Genomic DNA, 20,154 nt, shown 5'->3' with positions numbered 1-20,154 from the left:
TTTTCTGTCAACCTTCTCCACACGATGCATCATCTTATACACCTAAATCATACCCCAGCTTTTCTCTAAACTAAAAAGCCCTGAATGCTGTAACCTTTCCTTATGAGGACTTGGATAATTTTGGTTGTCCTTTTCTGAACTTTTCCCAGCTCTATAGTATCTTGAAATGAGGAAACCAGAACTGTATGCAGTACTCAAAATGTTGTTGCAGTTTTATTTTCAACTCATTTCCTAACGATCCCTGGTATGGAACCTTTGGTATCAGCCACAAGCCCGACTACCTCACTGCTCACCCTGGCTCTAGATTATCAATGAATGATTTTGATATAGAAACTGGATTTAATATTTATTCCTCTCCTTCAACCACACAGCAGAGATAATTTATTTTCCTTGTATGGTAGCTCTGGCATTAGCGAGTGTGGGATGTGTGTGTTCTAGACAGCAGTCAGTCAACTGCTCTTCTAACATGAGCAATAATGTGACCACATTGTTAAGACAGCACATGTTTTGGAGCCAACTAAATGTAAGATACCAGTTTTCAGTTTCAGAAGTTTATTTAACTGCTAAGACAAAAGACCGGGGTTGTTGTTTTCTTTACAAATAGTGCTCCATTCCACTCTTAAAGCTTTAACTATGAGCATCAATCCTAACACTCACAAATCTGCTTTTATTTTGCTGGTCTTGGTACTGCTTCAATACTCGCAGGGCAATATTTGGCAATTCACTCCATGAATGATACGTTTGTGATTTTTATTAAGAGGATGGAGATTCAGTGGTGGTATAACTTTTCTCCCTTAGGCTATGCCTCTGTACCAGCATAATGTACAAGCTGCAGCTTGCTAGCCAGAAAATCTGAAATAGTGCTCAGTAGAAATGATAACCCCAGTGTGATACACAATCATCTTGGTGCTTAAAAACAAGTTACAGATGCTGTTTTCATGCAATATTGCAAACTGGATAAAGAAAGTAACAGTTTTCAAGGCAGCAAGTCTTTTCTTTAGGAACTTAAATGAGCAAACATTTTCACAAGCAAGAACACACACACACTTAACTAATCTACTCCTTCATAAAGAAGAGGCCAAATTTCGTTTCCAAATTAAGCTATATTCCTTCAATACTGAAAAATGAACACCTGGGAGGAGCTGAATGATTAACAACTTTGCTTTTTTTCAAATCGTATTGTTCATTCTACAATGAATAAGTCATCAAACCTTTCTTGGGGACCTTCTACAACAATGAAGCACAAGACTGCTTCCATAACAGAATAGATAAATTCCTTTCTTCAAATCAATAACAAAATTGGCAGCACCCTAGAAATGCACATACAGGTACTGCACTGACATAAGATTTTTTTCCAGGGTGTATGGGGGGGGGGGGAGGGATTATACAGCTAAGCCAGTCAAAATCATCTTCATACAATCAATTTATACAATCATTTATATGGTCATTCCTATTGCAGCTCTGCATTTGCTACAATAACTGGTTCCTCCTTGGTGTCACTATTTTCAGCTGTTGCCATTTCCGTAGAGTTCCCTTCTCCCATCTTCAAATGCTCTTGTTCCTCCACTTGGCTTTCTGCTGCTCTCACTTCAAGGCTTTTTTGAGGATGGGCAGACAGTCCCTCTGTTGTTCCTACTGGCTTGATTCTCTCTTTTTCCTGCTCCTCCTCCTCTGCAGATTTATCTTCAGAAAAGGTTATAGTAGAGCAAGCTCTCTCATCCCCTTCTGGTTGAGCAGTTTCACTGACTTCAGTGGTTGTGATCTCATCTGCAGCACCCTCTTTTCTCTCTACTGCAGCACTTTCTGTAGCCTTTTCAGCTTCTGCCCCCTCTAAGGCTCCAGAGTCATCAACCTCTTGGTCAACGTTTTCATCTGTAAATGGGTCCTCACCCTGACAAAGGGAAGAAGCATATTATTACTTACTCACAAAATTGTCTGAACCTCCCTTAGACAGCCTCATACCTAGAATGCAGAAGTTTACAACTGAGTGATTGAAATTTGAGCACCCTCACTTCAAAGCACAATAGCCTTTCTTGCCTCAAACAACTTAACAGACTACATTTTTGCTAAATTCTTTCACATGAGCCTGCCAGCACCCTAAAGCCTGTGGTACTATTTGGAAAGCTGACAATGTGTCTGCCTCACAGGAGTAAGATTGGAATGCACTTTGCTGCAGTATATTTACTGTAGCATCAAGAGATGTAATTCTATAATAGAAAAATCCAGTGGAATCTTAAATAATTTTCAACACACCTTTTGAGCCTTCAGCTTAGAGGCAGAAACTGTTTTTAGGAAATACCCAGTTGAATCACAGCTATGAAGTGCTCAACTCTCTCGCCACACTATTCAACACTAGCAAGTCTAGATGCTGACATATGGCTATAAACCAATGATGGGTAGTCATACATTTTTGTGATCTCATTAAGCAGAACACTCTTTGTGTCCAAGAAACCTAAGGGAATACTGGGAACCACTCATACAGCAGTCACACCAAACTCATTCAGACTGAGGTCATGGCTTGTCACTGACCATATCAGGGTCAGTCCTCTCTTTTGCTCTTGCTAGAATTTCTGTTCTTTATTAAAGGAAACACCATATGGAAACAGCAGACACACTAGTGTTGTTCTGCTGATTCTCAAAACCAATGTCTGTCATGTACTGGGATTAAAACCATTCTCTCCCCCACCCCACCCTGCTTTTGTGGATCACTCGTGGCTGACCTGCAACTGATGTACAACGGAAAGGCAGCATGCCAGTGCAGAAATCTAGCCCTTAACCTGATCAAATTCAAGTGACAATTTCTGAACCATTATACTCATGAGGCACATGAGTTCCAAGTTCTCTTCTTGAGTCCTGCTTTTGCATCTATATCCATGCAGTCCCAACCCACAAAAATTGGGCCAGATACAGTACTGCCAAGGATTTCTGCACCTAGCAACTAAACATTTATATTTTATGACCCAGTTGGAGACTAACTGCCTCCATGAAAGAAGATCCATGCAGGTGAAAGACAAGTAGCGCCATCTTCTTTGACTGAAAATCAGCCAACCAGCTTTATTCACTGATGTTCTGTAGTTTCAGAGCTCTAGGCTCTACCCCGCGATTTGGATGTGTCCATTAATCGCCAATTAAAGGGGTGGGGATTCAAAGTCAAAAGCTTCCTCAGGAAGGGCAAGGTGCCAGCATCCTTTAAGGGAGGAAGTAATATGCCAATGTTCAAGAATAATTTCTTGATGCCAACTGCATCACCCTGCCTCCAGCCTTCCTTTCTTGGGGAAGGTGCTGAGAAGATTTTTGATGGGGCAGCTCTGGCATTACCTGGAATCCTCAGATTTCCTTCACCCCTCTCAGCCTGGTTTTGCACCTGGGTATGGTACGGAGACTGTGCTGGGTGGGTCGAAGATCTCCTCCTGCTGATGGACAAAGTTCAGGTGTCCATGCTGATTCTGTTAGACCTGTCGGCAGCCTTTGATACTGTTGATCATGAGGTGTTGCTGAGGCACCTGCGGACCCTAGCAGGGGTAGACGGAGTTGCGCTTGAGTGGTTCCATTTTTTCCTCCGAGAGATCCCAGAGGGTGGCACTGGGCAACTGCTCATCTGCCCCAAGGGCTCTCTCATGCGAGCTACGCAGGGTTTATTCTGTCACCCCTCTTGTTCAACGTGTATGAGAGGCCGCTGGGGGAACACAGCCTCAGTAAATAGGCCATCAGTGTCAACTACAAGCTGATGTGCTCAGCTTATTTTTTTCACTGGACCCAGAGAGCAGAGTCTCAGTTTTACTAGTGTCTGTCTAGCAGAGACTAGTTAATTGGCAGAAACTCAGTCTGGTTAAGACCGAAGTGTTGCCATAGGGACAGAGCAGACATGTAGAGGAAATGACAACATCTGCTCCCCCATTAGTTATGGTTGCCATGAGAGGGTCCTGTTGAATCTTGGGATGCTCCTGGATTCCCAGGTATAGGAGCAGCCAAACTTGTTTCTTTTCGTCTTCACCTGGTCAGATGGCTTCAGGCTTTCCTATCAAAAGTGGAACTCACCAATTACATATGGCCATGTATGCTACATCAGAAAACCCTCAATGGTCACACAGGAGTCTCCACATGACCTGCAAATACTCATCAAGGCTACCACACTTCCCATTATTGGCTCATCACATCCCTGCTTTGGAGATAAGTGGCGTCTTTTCCATTCTCAGCAGGGGAAAAGGCTAGTTTGATTTACAGAGCCATAGTGAAATATTTTGGAGAGGCCCTGTCTCACTCATGTCATGCACTGTCCAACAGTTGAGATCAGATCACCTGATGTCAACTTTCTCCCACATGTGATATTTGGAATAACACTGGGACTAACAAAATTTGCTTTGACTTTGGATGCTGTTCCCAAGTTAATTTTCTTTAACACGAAAACTGAAAACTCATTAGGGAAATCAGCATTACCTTTCTACTCAAGAAAGTCCACTCCATGCTGTGAGCAAGAAAAAAATGCTTTTTCTCAACCAACCAGATAAATTTTCAAGTGGTGCTTAGGTTGGGCACAATGCTCCCCCTCAACACAGCTATATTTTATATTAGCAGAGGGTAGCCTGAGGATAGTATTTATTTTGCTAATTAATCTAGTTGTAAGCAGCTATAAATTTCTTCTATACTGGCCACGTTAACACATCACAGTAAGCCACAGTAAATGGTTTGCCATAAAAATGCAGATCCCTAGTTTAGCATTATGCCTGAACCTGGGATTGTGGTTTGTTTCACTTCTAGCAAATCAGTGTGAATCCAAGGTTTGTTCTTGGTTTCCTAATCATGATTTGTTTGCTGTGAAATAAACCATGACCCCAGGTTTGGACATAATGCTAAACCAGGGACTGCCATTTCTCGCTTCTGCTTGCACTGCTTGGGGAGGAGTGAATGAAACCTGTATATGCATTCATTTTAAGCCTTTTAACTACAGTTTAGTGTAATGTGTGAATACAGCCAGTGTCTGCTAGTATGAGTATCCAACACATCTGGGAGGAGTGGGAGTGAATGCTAGAGAGGAAGACACTAATCAAGGCTCAGATTATACATAAGAAAGCAAAGAAATAATTTTGCTTCCCTCCATCTTATGTGAAAAGACACATGCAGCACACTCAGCAATATTACTGTAATGCTCTGTTGAGGCCAAGCTGAAGCTCCTGCGCTCTTGCTCTGTGAAAAAGCAGGACTACACAGCAAACATCCTGCTTACTTACTTACCTTGAGGTACTTTTCTAGCATTTTCACAATGTGCTTGCTATTCAGAACACTCTTAGCTACGTGGAAACTAGCCTTCTTGAAATGTTCAGCTGCCATCTAGGAAGTGTAGAAACACAAGTCAATATGATGCCGAAGTAGAAAATAAGAATGCTGCAATTCTGGTTATCTTCCTTATTTTACAGCCATCACTTTTGCGGCACTATGCACTCAAGACTTTGTAAAAGAAAAAACACTTAAGAGTAAATATGGTCAGTGAAAAGCTCTTGCCATAGACTTCCTGGTGATGCTTCTGCCTAGGCATTTTCAACTTGCGTTATGCTGGAGCTAGGGTTTTGTTCTATATTTGGAGTATTTCTATAAAATGACGAAAACAAAAAACAGCTCTTCCTCCAGCAGAAGCTTCTGCTGAATTGCAGTCCCTTCAACAAATGGAATAGCTTCAATGAACAGAAGGGCAACTCTGGATCCAATACACGGTAATCAAAATGACGGAAGTTTATAAAAAGTGAGTATAGGACAGGAAACTAGAATATGCTTTATATGAACTAATAGATTTATTTGGGCATCTTTACTACCAAAGGGGGCTTATTTCACTATCAGAAGTGTAACCAAAACCGAAATGAGGTTTCTATAGTGCTTTTATCCAACTGTTTATATTTAATAGTGCTTTACTGTATTGATATTTCATAAGGGAAACTTAATACATACTGCATAAGTACAGAACCAATTTGCACCTTCTCTTCTTACACAATGAAGATACGTTGGCTAAATTTTCCTTCAGGCCAAAGTAGAAGCCGTTATATCCAAGTTTCAGTTGTAACATGGCAAGTTACACATGTGTCATCAAACTATTCAAGCATCAAATGTAGGTGTAATGTATGTAGCCTATGTATTCCTCTATTCTGCCTATCACTGTTCCTAGCCCTATCACAGACTTACCGTATTTTTCGTCCCATAGGACGCTCCGTCCCATAGGACGCACCTAGTTTTTTTGGGGGGAAATAAAGGAAATCCCCCCCCTTATTTCCCCCCCAAAACCAGGTCGGGGAAACCGAACCAGGTTGAGGAACAGCGGGATGGCGGCGCTGCGCCTCCCTGTTGTCCCCCGAGCTTGTGGGGCTGGCCAATGTCTGCCCGGCGCGCGGGGCGCTCTGCTTCAGGGTGCCCCACGCGCCGGGTGGCAGGCTGCTATCCGCAGCGTGGGGAGCCCTGCGGGGAACTCCTGCAGGGCTCCCCATGCTGAAAATGTCTGCCCGGCGCGAGGGGCGCTCTGCTTCAGGGCGCCCCTCGCGCCGGGCGGCAGGCTGCTATCCGCAGCCTAGACAGCCCTGCGGGACCTCCCGCAGGGTTGCCTAGGCTGCAGGTGTGTTCCCGAAGCGCCGGGCGCTCTGCTTTCAGCACGCCGGGCGCTCTGCTTTCAGCACGCCTGGCGCTCTGCTTTCAGCGCGCCCAGCGCTCCGGGAAGCAGGCTGCTATCTGCAGCCTAGACAGCCCTGCGGGACCTCCCGCAGGGCTGCCTAGGCTGCAGATGTCTTCCTGAAGCCTGGAGAGCAAGAGGGGTCGGTGCGCACCGACCCCTCTCGCTCTCCAAGCTTCAGCGAAAGCCTGCATTCGCCCCATAGGACGCACCCAGATTTCCCCTTCATTTTTGGAGGGGAAAAAGTGCGTCCTATAGGGCGAAAAATACGGCAAGTCTTTCAGGGACTATAAGGAAAAATCAAGCACTGTAACTTTACTCATACGCCAATAAAGTTCTCCTCTTTTGTAGCTACAGGTGTCATTATTATGGTCTCTCAAACTGGAAAAACCATGCATATTATTGGCACTTTTTAAAAAGTAGAGTGTACATAAAAGAATGTTTTGCTGAAACCTCACGAAAGTGGTCTGATAGTTTTCATATTTCGAAAAGGAGATACAGAGACACTCATGCCCTTGAGCTAAGAGCCATGACTCACCCAGAAGGCATTCAAATCACCTGCACTTGCTTTTCCTATATAGTGAAATAATTCTTAGGTTGAGTCCCAGACATAGGAGAGGAAAGGGGGAGAGATTTTATGATGGCCATCAGGCAATGCCTTGCCCCACCCTCCAGCCTAAGAGCCTTCAGAATGGAGTTGCTCCCACAGGCATTATGTTTAAGTGTCCTTTAGTGAACTGAATAGAGTGGAAGATTATGAGTCATGGAGGTGGTGAGGGTGTGTATGAATTAATCAGTCCTAAGATAATTTTTAATTGCTATTTTGCTAATGTTGCTAATATTGTTTTATAGATAATGAATATTGTGAATCCTATAATATGCTTTTTGTTGTAATTGTGCTGTTTAGCTTTTTTTTAGTTCTTTTGTTAAGTGTTTTATGGATTTTAAATGTTTTATTGATGGTTTGTAATTGTTTTACTGATGAGTTGTTCATTATTCTATATGCTTTATGTTGCTATTGTGATTTTCTATTATGTTATTGTTATTTACTGTTTGTAAGCTGCTTTGCAATTTTTGTGAATGAAAAGCTGCACAGAAATATATTTTAATCTATGCTATACTATCATTTATTAGCAACCAAAAAGCAGGTTAGTCATGCCTTCATAAATAATTTTTCAATTGTAATTGAGAAGCAAATCCCAGATTTGGAAAAAGTGTCAGGTATGGAATAGTGATCAGTCGAATAATTTCTAAGCCTGCATTACTAAACACACTAGCAAGTAAGCCCCATGCAGTTTGTGGGACTTGCTAAGCAAGCACACATGGATTGCTTTCTAAATCAATGCACTTCATTAATCAATCATATAGAAAATACTAATACTGCTTACTCTGCGATTCCTGTTGTGATCAACAGACCTCAGGTGTCTCTGGAGAAGATGATGTTGTGCAGGAATTAGCATATCACAAGCCATACAATGAGCAGCATCTATCTTTTTAAAAAAGTGCTCCTGGCCAATTCCTGAAATGGTACAAACACAAATTAGATGCACACAACTGAACATAAACTACTAAAATGGTGTAGTATGTTATTTCTCAAGCAGTTGTTTTGACACCATTCCCAGAAATTGGCTACATTAATCATTTTAAGCATACAAACTAAGAAACAGTTGGTCAGAGAAACTAGAAGAGAATTCAAAGGCCGATGCAAGAAACTCACTACAGCAATAATGGTCATGCTATTAAAAAAACCCCAGCTGCTACTGCAAAACTCCTCACAAGCATTAGCTCGTCTGTCCCTATAACATCCTAGGGCAACATGACCCAAACATAGGGGCAACTATTACAATAATGGCTATAACCTTGTTTTTTTGTCGAAACATCTCTGCTCTTAATAACTGGGTACTCTCTTCCTCACAGCAACAGTTAACAGCCTGCCTAATCTATCAGAAGGTGGTGGACTCACCTTCACTGGAGATTTTTAAGCAGTGTTTGTATGGCCATTTGTCATGGATGCTTTAGTTGAGATTTCTGCACTGTACTTTCTAGGTGGTGGATTGAGAATTCTTAATAGGGTTCCACTTACCTTTGAAAGGATCTGGTTTTTGTTTTGGACCATCCTTCTCTGTTAGCTCTTGTCGGCGCTTCCCAATTTTCTTATTTCTGTTCACTATATATTTCTGGGGATTGTAAAGGAGAAAATACGTGTAATCAGATAAGTCACTGTCTCCAAAACTGAGTAAAAAGTCCAGCTAGAGGTGACATTGCAACTATACACTAATCACTCAAATTAGTGATCTCCAATCACTATGTAGTTCACTGGATAATGGCTTCTTAACAGTTCTGTTTCAATCTTTCCTTCACACTTTCAGGTGGGACTCATCAACTTAAGCCCTAATGACCAAATAGTTAGACACTGCTATCCAGAAACATGCTGCATGTAACAAATTACTTGATAGTAACTTGACAAAAAACCTAGTTCAGGCTTTCTCAACCTCGGCCCTCCAGATGTTTTTGGCCTACAACTCCCATGATCCCTAGCTAGCTGGACCAGTGGTCAGGGATGATAGGAATTATAGTCTCAAAACATCTGGTGGGCTAAGGTTGAGGAAGCCTGACCTAGTTTAAGAAAAACTTACAAAAATAACCACTAGCAATTCTTTGGGCATTAATCGCAATTACTGGATAGCAGAAGCAGTTCAGTTACCCGATAGTTGTTTTTGTTCACAACCTAAAATCCCAAATAAGCATACCTGCAGGAATTCTACAGTCTTGTCAGGCAGTTTGGTCCCAATGTATCGCAGGACCTCCTTGTGAAATTTGCTCTGTAGATGCTTCTCCATTTCTTCATCATCAAAGCTTCGGAATTTACATACAGAGCAAGCAAACTGGATTCTAAAGGAAGGCATTGAATTTGATTTTTAGTACACATTATTTGTGAAATTCATTACATGAAAAATAAATTCCATAAACTCAACTATTGTCCTAAGAAACTTTCTGTCTACCAGATTCCTTTGCTGCTTCAATCTAGGGTTGCACTGTTTGTTTATTATAGCAAACTATGCATAACTTTGCTACAATCTATTTTCATCTGGAGTTTACTAATATTTTGAAATTATCTTATAACAGCAATATCACAACATTAACAATGTAAGTTTTCATCACACAACACAAGAGTGCTGTAATTCTTAGGTTCTATCCACAGGAGTTTCCATATACTAAGAAAGCATCACTCCTGAAGAGCAGTCCATTTCAACCAAGTTTTATAAAACAGGCATAAGACATAAAACCTTCTGGACCTCCTTCACACCCCTGCTTGACTCATGTAATCCACCATTCTTCTTCCTCTACCCATGCCTCCAGGCCACACACACATGGAAAGGAGAAAAATGGGGGGGGGGGGAGGACTTGCCTTGACAAAACTACTCTAGGCAATTAAGGTTTTAAAGTTTCTCAAACTGAAGTGCCATCCTTAGAAACCACACACACACAAACACAGTTATGGAAATACTGAAATGCAGTATTAGTTGATATAACCAATTAACCTTCCAGAAGAGCATCTGCCTGTATTACAGAATTACACACATTTTGGAAGGGAGGCAGAAGGAAAAAATGTGTTGAGCAAGCCTACTTAATCTGGAAACAACCAAAGATATAATCAGCCTTGTAGACATGTATGGGATGCAAGATGAAGTATTTACATTTTGATAAATACAGAACTTTGGAAGTGGGTAAAGGAGGACAGAGGAGTCACATAAAACACTGGCATGGGCAAGTCTCAGCTGGCTACCATTAAGCAACCATTATTTTAATTAAATTATTAATTTCTACACTACCTTTTCAACTAGGTAGCCCAAAACAGTTCACAACGATATTTTCAAATTCTTACTATTTGTACATTTTATTAGCAATTTAAAAGACAATGTATGAAACTAAATTTTACATAGCAAGAGCCATTTGTTTTCCTTGAGCTGGAAAGCAAACTTGCAGGGTGGCAGCAAAAAAATTACTTTTGTAGAAAGAGACAGCCCAAGAAACTTTAGTGCATATTCCTGGAGAAACAACAGAATGTTCTCAATTACTGCAGCCATATTTTGAAAGGCTACATATAATGTGGGTTTAATTTTATGTATGAAGCAGGAATTTAAGTTAAAATGAATTTTAAACCAAAGATGTTTAAAGATGTAAGAGTTTTAATCTGTTCAGTTACCTGTCCATAGCACGATCACGCATTCGATCCCTCTGCCTCTGCTTCTCTTTTCTTTGTTTTGACTCTTCATCATCATCATCATCATCAATGCCATCACCAGATGCTACAGAAAGTTAAATTTAAGGCAGTTCTTTAAGAACTAACGTTCAACTGCATTACAATGTCATGGGATGAAAATATTGTACCTTCTAATCTCTTCTCTCCTCTTTCTTTGACTTGCTTTTCTAAGGGTCAATTAAAGATCTACCATGTGAAGGCAATAAAAAAGCACTTACCTCTATCAGTGTTTCATATGGCAAGTGTAATTAACAAATATTATTTACATTATTCATTAAATTGCACTTTTTCAACACAGCCATAGCCTCCCTCATGATATACAACATAGGCATGAGGGCTATTCTCATAAGAAATACTGCCACAGTGAAACTGCTTTCTGTTAGTCTTCATGCTTATGTCAGTCCTCTGAATGGTTCTTAGCTAGTGCAGTGGAAGAAGGTGGAGTGGGGAACAGTTACGCTCATATCCCTAGTCAACTCTGAAGTTCACTGGGTTGCCTTGGGCAAGTTAATCTCAATCACAAGTCAATCTCAATCACAGGTTGAATGGACACTAACATTTCTCTCTGAGCTTCTTAGGAAGACAAGAGATACATAATAAATATGTTGTAATAAACAAACAGTAACAGAAGCAGAAAACTGAAACAATGTAGTCTCAAAAATAGTAATGTATGTTTCAACAACACAACACACACTACAACTATAAGAAATACATCGAGATGTGTTGAAACAGCTGGGTATACCTATACAGTTCACTAATATCTTTCTTTATGTTTCTATCAAGCTAAACAAATGGCCCAGGGAATGGAAACTGGTTACTGAACAATGAACAAACAGCAAAATGGCATGTCAAATTAAGTGTTAAGTGCAAAGTGATGCACAGTGAATTTTAAAAGGGGTATCTTCACAAGAGGAAGTCAAAATTGTCTGCGACTATCCAAGACAGATCTTGGAGTTCTTGTGGAAAGCTCCTGGAAGAATCAACTCAATGAGCTGCAGCAATGCAAAGGGTAATCTATATCAAATTACAGTGGTACCTCTGGATGCGAACGGTTGCGATTTGCTGCTTCTGTGCATGCGTGTGACGTCATTTTGAGTGTCTGCGCATGCGACGAAACCCGGAAGTAACGCGTTCCGTTACTTCCGGGTCAGTATGGAGCGCAACCCGAAAACGCTCAACCTGAAGCAACTTTAACCCGAGGTATGACTGTATTATGGAAGTACTGAATATAGTAAGAATCAGAGTATTATTCAAGTTTGCAACAAAGCCATATTTAAAGGAATGTTTTTGACTCATCTCAAAAACAGTATTAAAACTGCAGAAGGTAAAGAAATGAGCATTTGTGATCACAGAGTTGAATCCCCTACAAGGTTGGGGGAAGCTAAAGAGTTAAAAGTTTTTTTAGCAAATAAAAGGAATTAAAGTTCAGAGGGCTGGCAGTTTACATAAGGCTTACTTCAAACTAAGCCAACCAATGGCCATAGTGTAAATGTGCTGTCTACAGAGTCTCTTGTCTCTGTCATGATGTATTAGCTAAGATTCCTGCATTGTAGGGGGTTGGACGAGATGACCCTTGGGGTTCCTTCCAACTCTAAGATTATATGAGAGGTGGTTTCAGCCACTTTCCTGCTGCTGCATTGCACAGGGCTAAGCCATGGTCCAGCTTAGAATATTGTCCAAACTCGGCCTTCTGGTTAATCTTGCTCCATATGAAATACAAACTGTAATCAAGATTTGTTCTTAGGTTTACACCTTATAAACCACAAGCCCAGGTTCAGATGATATACTAGGGCAAACTATAGCTTAGCTCAAGGCAGCACAGCAGAAAAACACCAGGTGAGGAGCCCAACAGCCATGTTCTCTTCTTCTGGAATCCTCACGCATCCATACTAAGTTACAAAAACCAGCTCATAATATGTAGATAATGCTAGAGCTTGGGACTGAAAAGAGTAGATTTTAGATTATAGTATTTATTTACCCAATTAATATGTTATGGAATTCACTATCACATGATGCAGTGATGACTATCAGCTTTAGATGACTTTAAAACAGGAATTATCACTAATTTGTTGAATATTGGCAAGAAAACTAAAAGAAAAAAAATAAAGCTGAGGATCTTAGATATAATATTTTCAGTTTTCAGAGACATCTGGCTAGTCACTGCTTCTAAGGAAGATACATGAATGCTACAATACTATCTCCCCAAAGGCGTTAATATTGATGTTACAAGTTTTTGAGTTCAAATTAATTTTAGCCGGTTGCATCTACAGTGGTACCTTGGGTTACAAACATAATTCGTTCCAGAAGTCCATTCTTAACCTGAAGCATTCTTAACCTGAGGCGTGCATTCCCTACATAGGCCTCCCGTGGCCCTGGAAGTGGATTGCGTTCATACTCCGGGGCAAAGTTCGCAACCCGGGACACCTACTTCTGGGTTTGTAAGTTTGTAACCCAAAACATTCGTAAGCAGGACTGTTCGTAACCCGAGGTACCACTGTAATGGCCTCCATAGAAGATCAGAATGGAATTCCTACCCACTCCACAATCCCTCACAACTTTCAAGTGGAAAGTTAATATAGGCCTGCCAAATGAAATAAACCCTACCTTTCCTCTTTAGATCTTCATTGCTTCTCTCATGCTCCTTTAAAAAAAGGGAGAGAGGGATTACGTAAAGTAATTAATTCTACATCTCTTAAAAGCTCAATGTAAAATATGTCAGCAGTCCAAAACATTCATCACTTTAAATGATCACTTCTGAAAATCCAGATACTTTTGAAAAAGTTACTTACACCTTTATCTCTTTCATCTCCTGATTTGTCCTCTCCTTCACCATTATCTGTCAATACACAAGACACCGTTCAACTACTGCGAAAAGTTCATTTTATTTTACAGTCTAAACATAGCACTCTTCTGGGATCATTTAAAGTGGAAGTCTGGTTTCCATCTGCTGAGAAATTTACTTGCTAGCATATATTTCCCAACTCTTCTCCATCTTACTACAGAGATGCAGGCCATTTATTTATTTGGTGAACTGTAACACTGCTGTAAAGTACTATATTTTATAGTAGCACATCAAAGAAGTAGGATTTATAATGACATATTTAATAAATGATTAGAATACAAATAGGTTGGTACCAAAGCAAAGGATGATAAAACAGGATACTGGTCCCTAGTGTAACAAAATCAAAATATTACCATTGTCAGAATAATCTCTTTCACTTTCTGTCTTTGTATGTTTGCTGTCTGGTTCATCTCCACTTTGGGATTGTTTCCGTTTGCGTAATCCACTTTCAAAATCTGAATGCCCACCAAAACGACCGCGGAATGGTCTCCTCTTTGGCTAGAAAGAAAAAAAGAGCAATACATGCTTGGCCAGTTTGTTGGCACTTGCCAGGAACCCCAGACTGCATTAGTTTCCTGCTATAAATGTCCTCTTTCACAAAAATACATTTCATGCATTTCCTTAGTAAAGAATAAAGCCCAACCCATGCACCCAAGGAACACCCATATATCGCTATCTCACAAGCAGGCATTTTTTCAAACAGATCATCTCAGTTCCAAAAAAACAAAAACATCACTATTCTGTCAATATCACTTCCAATTATTGCAATGAAAAATAAAAATAAATGGTGTTATTTTAAACATCCTACATAAAAATAAGACCATCTTCTCTTGTTGTTAATCACTGAACCAATCTGATGATTTACAACTACTGAAACAGCTATAAATGCAAGAGTTCCTAAGGTTACTGTGCTAAACTTACTCTGCCACGTGATCTATTGAAGCCATACGGCATGTTCCCAGGAAACCTTCCCATTCCCATTCCTTGCATTTCCATCATGCCGTAATCATAATCCCCATAGTTGCCATAGTCTCCGTAGTCTCCATAATCACCATAATCTCTATACTCTGGGACGAGTGCTTGGGAAAATAGTGATGGAAGCCGGTTGGGTCCAGGTCCTTCCATATTCCTTCCACCCATGTAATTCATCTCATTCCATTGTGCAGACATCCGTTCTGTACTTGATGGCATGAAGTGGTCACGATTGAAAGTGTTTAGGTGCCCTCGATTCTGGGCCCTCCCTCTGGCAAAGCCATAGTTGTTTCCTCTGTTGCGGGGCTGATCTCTGCGGTCACCAACATTATCATAGCGGCTTCCAAAAGATTCATTCCGATCTGATCCAACTTCATTATAGTCATAGCTGGTTCTGTACAGGTCACGATCAGGCACAGATGCTCTAGAGTCATAGGACTCATAAGACTCAAATCTGAAAGAGCTGTATTGCAAGCAAAGAATTCAGTCAGTAGTTTTAGAGGACTTGACAGGTAGCCCAAACAAACTTGACACAGATAAAAATTTGCATGCTGGAGGCCCTCTGAAACTTTATTTGCTTCTCTAAAAAGAAGGGGAAATAGCTTAGTGGTGTAGTACATGCTTTGCATGCAGAAGGTTCCAATGTTTGGCATCTCCAGGTAAAAAAAGACAAATAATAGGACTGAGAATGACCTTTACCAAAGAGCCTGGAGAACTGCTCCTATTCAGAGAAGACAACAATAAACTAGATCGATCAATGATCTGACTCTGAATAAAACAGCTTTATACGTTCACTGTATTGGAATAAGGAGCAATGCATTCTACAACAAAAGTAGAAGGAAACAACCTATCTTTGTTAGACAGCCAGGGACCCTTAAAAATTATGACAATATTTTCTATGTATTTTCTATGTGGTTTCAAGGCACTATTATGAAAACCCTGTTTGAAAATCTCTTGTGGCACACATCTGATAGCTGATGCCTCAACAAGAGAAGACAGCAGACCCTCTCTTCAACAGGTTGCCTTCTTTTGCATGAAAGCTTTGTCATCAGAAACTATAGCATTTAACTGTACCAATGTTAAACTACCACCTACACATCAAGTAATGAATATTGTTGTACCAATTCTTGTTTTTAACAAATTGAACAAGAAATATGTTTTTCAGAGATGAGGAGAATCTTTAGTTTACCTTCCCTGATCTTCCATGCCTTCCCCAGGACCACCGCTGCCTTCCTTTGACAGCATATCCAGACGCTGGTTTATTTTTGCTATAATGGAGTCAGAGTTTTCTGTGCCCACTGCCCCACTACCGTAATTTACAACTGGCATGCGAGAGCCCATCTCAGCACTCATTGTCATGTCGGTAGCTTTAGAAGCGTCCCAGGTAGTTGCAGCAACACTGGCAGCATCATAGTTGTATGGGGCAGCTGTAGTAGAGCTGCTGGTTTGGGCACCATAATAATCATAGCCTTCATAGCCTGGAAAAAAGGAAAGACAATAGTACAGTAAAAAGGGGGCTCTGAGTTTCAACTGTGGATCTTATCTATGGAAACCATCACCAAAGCCAACACTCATACACACCTGAAAACAACTGTCAGATACAAACATTAATAGGCCACCACTGTCCACTGCCACAAGACCAATGAAGAGTTATTGCTTTAGTTATGTGCCCACAATTAAAGAGGTGCAGATTTTAGGTGTGTTATTATCATTTTTCTTGTATAAAAGCAAATTTAACCCACCCCATGTTCCTTGAAAGAAGAGCAGTATAAAAGTTAAAAACACTACATGACCTATACCACACATTGTTTTGTATACTACAAGCTGAATTCTGCAGCAAAATTCTGCAGATTATTTTTGCGTGTGTTTCACCTGAGTTTGTGGCTGATGAGGCTGTTTGCTCAGGATTGAAGGGGTTAATTCTCTATTTGTGGCAGAATGGTACCTGAATATATTCTCATCAGGACAGAAACATGCCCATGACTGCCTAAAGTTCTGATTTCCTCAGAAGAGGTCAAGGCTCCCTCACTGTCCCCCTTCTGGAGCTCCCCGCCACTGTCCCACCATGGGCTCTCACTTTCTCCTCTTGTAACTTTCTGCCTCCTGTTCTCCCTTCAGCCTTGCTTCATTTGTCAATTAGCAGCTATATTAAAATCTTGGATTTTTCCAATGATTTCTATGAGAGGCTCTCATTTCCAACTCTGGGTCTAATTAAGAATAAATTTTCAATGTGTGGATAGGTTATTCCCCAGTTTACAATGAAATGGTTCTTTGTGCTGTTTTTGTATCTATATCTCTCTTCCTCCAATCCCTTTCTCTCCATCCACTGGACATGGAAGGGAAAAAGGGAATGGGGAAAAAGTATAAATACAATACTCAGCTTCCACTCTCCCTAAATCCTACTAAACTTCCCTTCTCTCTCGGTTAGCCTCTCTTGCATTCCTGCCAGTTTTGAAGCCTCCCTTCACCAGCCACTTCCATTCCCTCTTCCTCCAATCCCCACCGCCAACTTTTAAGATTCTGTAACTACTAAGCATGCTCAGCCTTCACTGGGCCTTTTCAGGGATCCACCCAGATAGTTTTGATTTTTTAAATATGTCTGCGCTTTTGCAAACCTCTGGGTTCCCCTAAGCATGCTGATACTCAATGGCCCTTTTTTGGCTACAAAGTTGTTGTAACTCTGGAGCCAAGTTCGGCTTTAGGAGGAGTGATGCAAATTCAAATACTACTTATATAATGCCTCTAAATGTTCCAGTCAGTTATTCTTGTTAATTCTGAGAAAATTGGCAAAATACTTAAGATAGTACCGCAAATAAAACACATACCTTGCCAACTTGCTGGATTTGTTGAATAGCCACCTTTTAAAGAGACAAAAGTTTACTTTTACATTAAACGCGTCAATCAAAGCAATGTTAACACAACACAGATTAAATTCTTTCACAAGGCAAGCAATTTAAAACAATTTTCAATGAATTAGTTCTTTGACAGCAACACAATAAAACACATGTGATGTGTTAAGGAGTTAAGTACAGATATATAGGCAATATCCACCATCATACCAGAGGACTTCCCCTTCCTCTCCTCTACCGGCAGCTACTCACACCTCTCAATCTACTCTAGAATCACTCAACTCTCTGGAGCAGATTTCAGAAGTGCATGGGGGCTGCACAGGGGGAGGAAAGGGGAAATTAGTTGCCCAAATAGCTAAAACCATTGGACATCTCCTATACAAAATAAAATCCTCTCAATATGTTGTCCACAAAGTAGAAGTTCAAGGCTGCTCAGGACCTTTAAAAAAATATTATTTGCGACCCATGCTTAAGAGAAGCACATTTATTTATAAACACACTTATGCTCAACATTCTTAAGGTTATCTTCTATTTCTTTTCTAATTTTTTTATTTTAGGAGATCATGACTTACCTTGAGTACTGGTGGCCTCAGTACCCCAGGAACTATAACCTGTAAGAGAAATATTGACTCATTAACTCACAGAAACACACATTAACTTCTCCCCTCCCAGACTCTCTCTCTTAACTACTTTCACATACAGCAGCTGTAATTTGAGTGAAAATGTGACTACTCAAACATGCCAATTTACTGTAGTTAGTGGTTTGCTGTGAAAGCAGCAATCTCATCCATTTTGCCTGCCTTCTCCAGCACACAAGGGAAACAAACTATGATCAGTAAGCCAGGGACAAACTGTGGGTGAAGACAGTGGCTTGTTCGGAGCAAAACAAACCACAGCTCCCAGTTCAGACATACCGCTACGCTAGGGGTTTTGTTTCACATTTAAAGATGACAAAATTATCATATTCACAGTAAATCACCCCTAATCTTCAGACCCTGCCCTTTGCACATTCTGCAGATGATACCAGACTGTATGCACACCCTGCTGAATCCAACAAAATTAGGAAAGGAACTAAAAGTAAAACTACCACCCCATAATGCATTTTTATACAAATCTATGGTGTGACTGCCTTTGGAATACCGCGTATAGATCTGGTAGCCTCATCTCAAAAAACGATATTGTAGATTTGGAAAAGGTTCAGAAAAGGCAACCAAAATGATTAAAGGGATGGAGTGAAAGGTTGCAACATTTGGAACACTTTAGTTTAGGGAAACGATGATTAAGAGTTGACATGATACAAGCTTATAAAATTACGAATGGCATGGAGAAAGGGGATAGAGAAAAGTTTTTCTCCCTCTTTCGTAACTCTAGAACTCATGGACACCCAAGGAAGCTGAATGTTGGAAGATTCAGGACAGACAAAAAGTACTTCTTCACTTAGTTAAAACTATGGAAGACACTTCCACGGGAAAGAAGAGATGGCTGCGAACTTGAATGCCTTAAAAACAACGAGATAAGTTCATGGAAGATAAGCCTATTGACGGTGAGTGACTAGCTACAGTTGCACAGGCCTTTTAACAGGCGGACGCCTCCCCTGGCGTCGACTGCATAGCAGGAAAGGGATTCGCTTGCTACCTACAGGGGTGGCAAAAGCGTTAAAGAGTCCTGCCAAGGAGGGAGAAGATGTTGGCAACTCTTAATAGCGATGTGGAAACGACTTCTCCTCTATATGGACCAAGCGCTAAGCCCAGGAAGCTGCGGGTGTCTGGAGGAGGGGGCAGGCCGGCTACAAAAGTTAAACCCCCACCCCCGGGGGAGGAGGCGAAGAGGCGGCACCTCGCGCAAAAGAATGGGGGGCAGGAACCGCGCGCTGGCGCAGAGCAAAGGGGTCGCCTCGACGCCATTTTGTGTCGTCTTCGGAAAAAGGGCCTAGTCCCGCCTTCCTCGCAGACCGCGGAGATTAGAAAGAGGCGCTCCATTCGCCAGGCCAATCTCCGAGAGGGGCAGCGCCGATGGCCAATCAACGCCGCCCGTGTCTCGCGGAGGCGGTTGAGAGCCACCAGGCCTAGTCGGTGCGAAAAGCCACCACGGTGAGGTAAACAGCCCTATCCCGAGCGAAGCCTAACCCGCGTTTGCCGGGTTTCCCGGTCCCTTCCCCCGCCCCTGCAGCGCCAGCTCTCACCATAGCCCTGATCCATGGCTTCCCTCTCCGTCAACCTGCGACCACGCAGAGTAATCTATACCCTGACTGCGCGAGCGTTGGAGTCCACCGCGGATTGGCTCCTCTTGCGGACTTCTGAGTTTCTATTGGTTGCGATCTCAAAGTCCTGCCCATTCGTGTTTCCCGTGAGCTGCTCCTACTCCCGCCTCCCCGGGTGAAATCCTTTCCCATTGGCCTGGCTTCTTAAAGCGACCGAAATTGCTCGTTTAAGAGAATTTTCCGGTTCCTGCTTAAATTGACGAGAGGCAACGGTGGAAGGAAACAACGCGGTGTATTATGAACCTATATGAAGTGGCCGCGGGGAGATGATCTCATTTGTTGCGGTGCTGTGAAATAACTTCGCTCACACACGCACAA

At 41.5% G+C, this 20,154-nt stretch overlaps 1 protein-coding gene across 5 annotated transcripts; it reads right to left on the bottom strand.

Annotated features, from left to right (window-relative positions):
• Positions 1-535: 535 nt before the first annotated feature.
• On the bottom strand, positions 536-19,877 carry AKAP8 (A-kinase anchoring protein 8). Of its 5 annotated transcripts, XR_013983430.1 has the most exons (16): positions 19,759-19,877; positions 18,149-18,187; positions 17,553-17,585; positions 15,917-16,205; positions 14,677-15,190; positions 14,109-14,253; positions 13,703-13,749; positions 13,518-13,554; positions 11,042-11,080; positions 10,857-10,959; positions 9,400-9,541; positions 8,733-8,826; positions 8,038-8,168; positions 5,233-5,328; positions 3,319-3,512; positions 1,652-1,891 (listed from the first exon to the last, which is right to left on the bottom strand). XR_013983430.1 is itself a non-coding variant. In XM_080997055.1 (15 exons), exons 1-15 carry the CDS (start codon positions 19,772-19,774, stop codon positions 1,451-1,453), a joined length of 2,166 nt encoding a protein of 721 aa, XP_080853181.1. In that variant the 5' UTR covers positions 19,775-19,875; the 3' UTR covers positions 536-1,450. The 5 variants fall into 5 exon arrangements, 4 of the variants coding, with proteins under 4 accessions (XP_080853181.1, XP_080853182.1, XP_080853183.1 ...); XM_080997055.1 differs by lacking the exon at positions 3,319-3,512 and having other exon boundaries at positions 536-1,891; positions 19,759-19,875; XM_080997056.1 differs by lacking the exons at positions 3,319-3,512; positions 11,042-11,080 and having other exon boundaries at positions 536-1,891; positions 19,759-19,875.
• Between the last annotated feature and the right edge of the window lie 277 nt (positions 19,878-20,154).

The sequence above is a fragment of the Podarcis pityusensis genome, assembly GCF_964106645.2.
Source record: "Podarcis pityusensis genome assembly, chromosome: 2".
NCBI classification, from domain to species: domain Eukaryota; kingdom Metazoa; phylum Chordata; class Lepidosauria; order Squamata; family Lacertidae; genus Podarcis; species Podarcis pityusensis.
This window is presented reverse-complemented; position numbering and strand designations above follow the sequence as displayed.

Bases quoted from the DNA above. Each gene is read 5' to 3' on its own strand.
- AKAP8 (XM_080997055.1), bottom strand. The intron at 14,254-14,676 runs GTAAGTTTAGCA...TTTTCTTTCTAG, and splicing joins TCAATAGATCACGTGGCAGA to CCAAAGAGGAGACCATTCCG. The intron at 13,750-14,108 runs GTAATATTTTGA...GTGTATTGACAG, and splicing joins AAGAGATTATTCTGACAATG to ATAATGGTGAAGGAGAGGAC.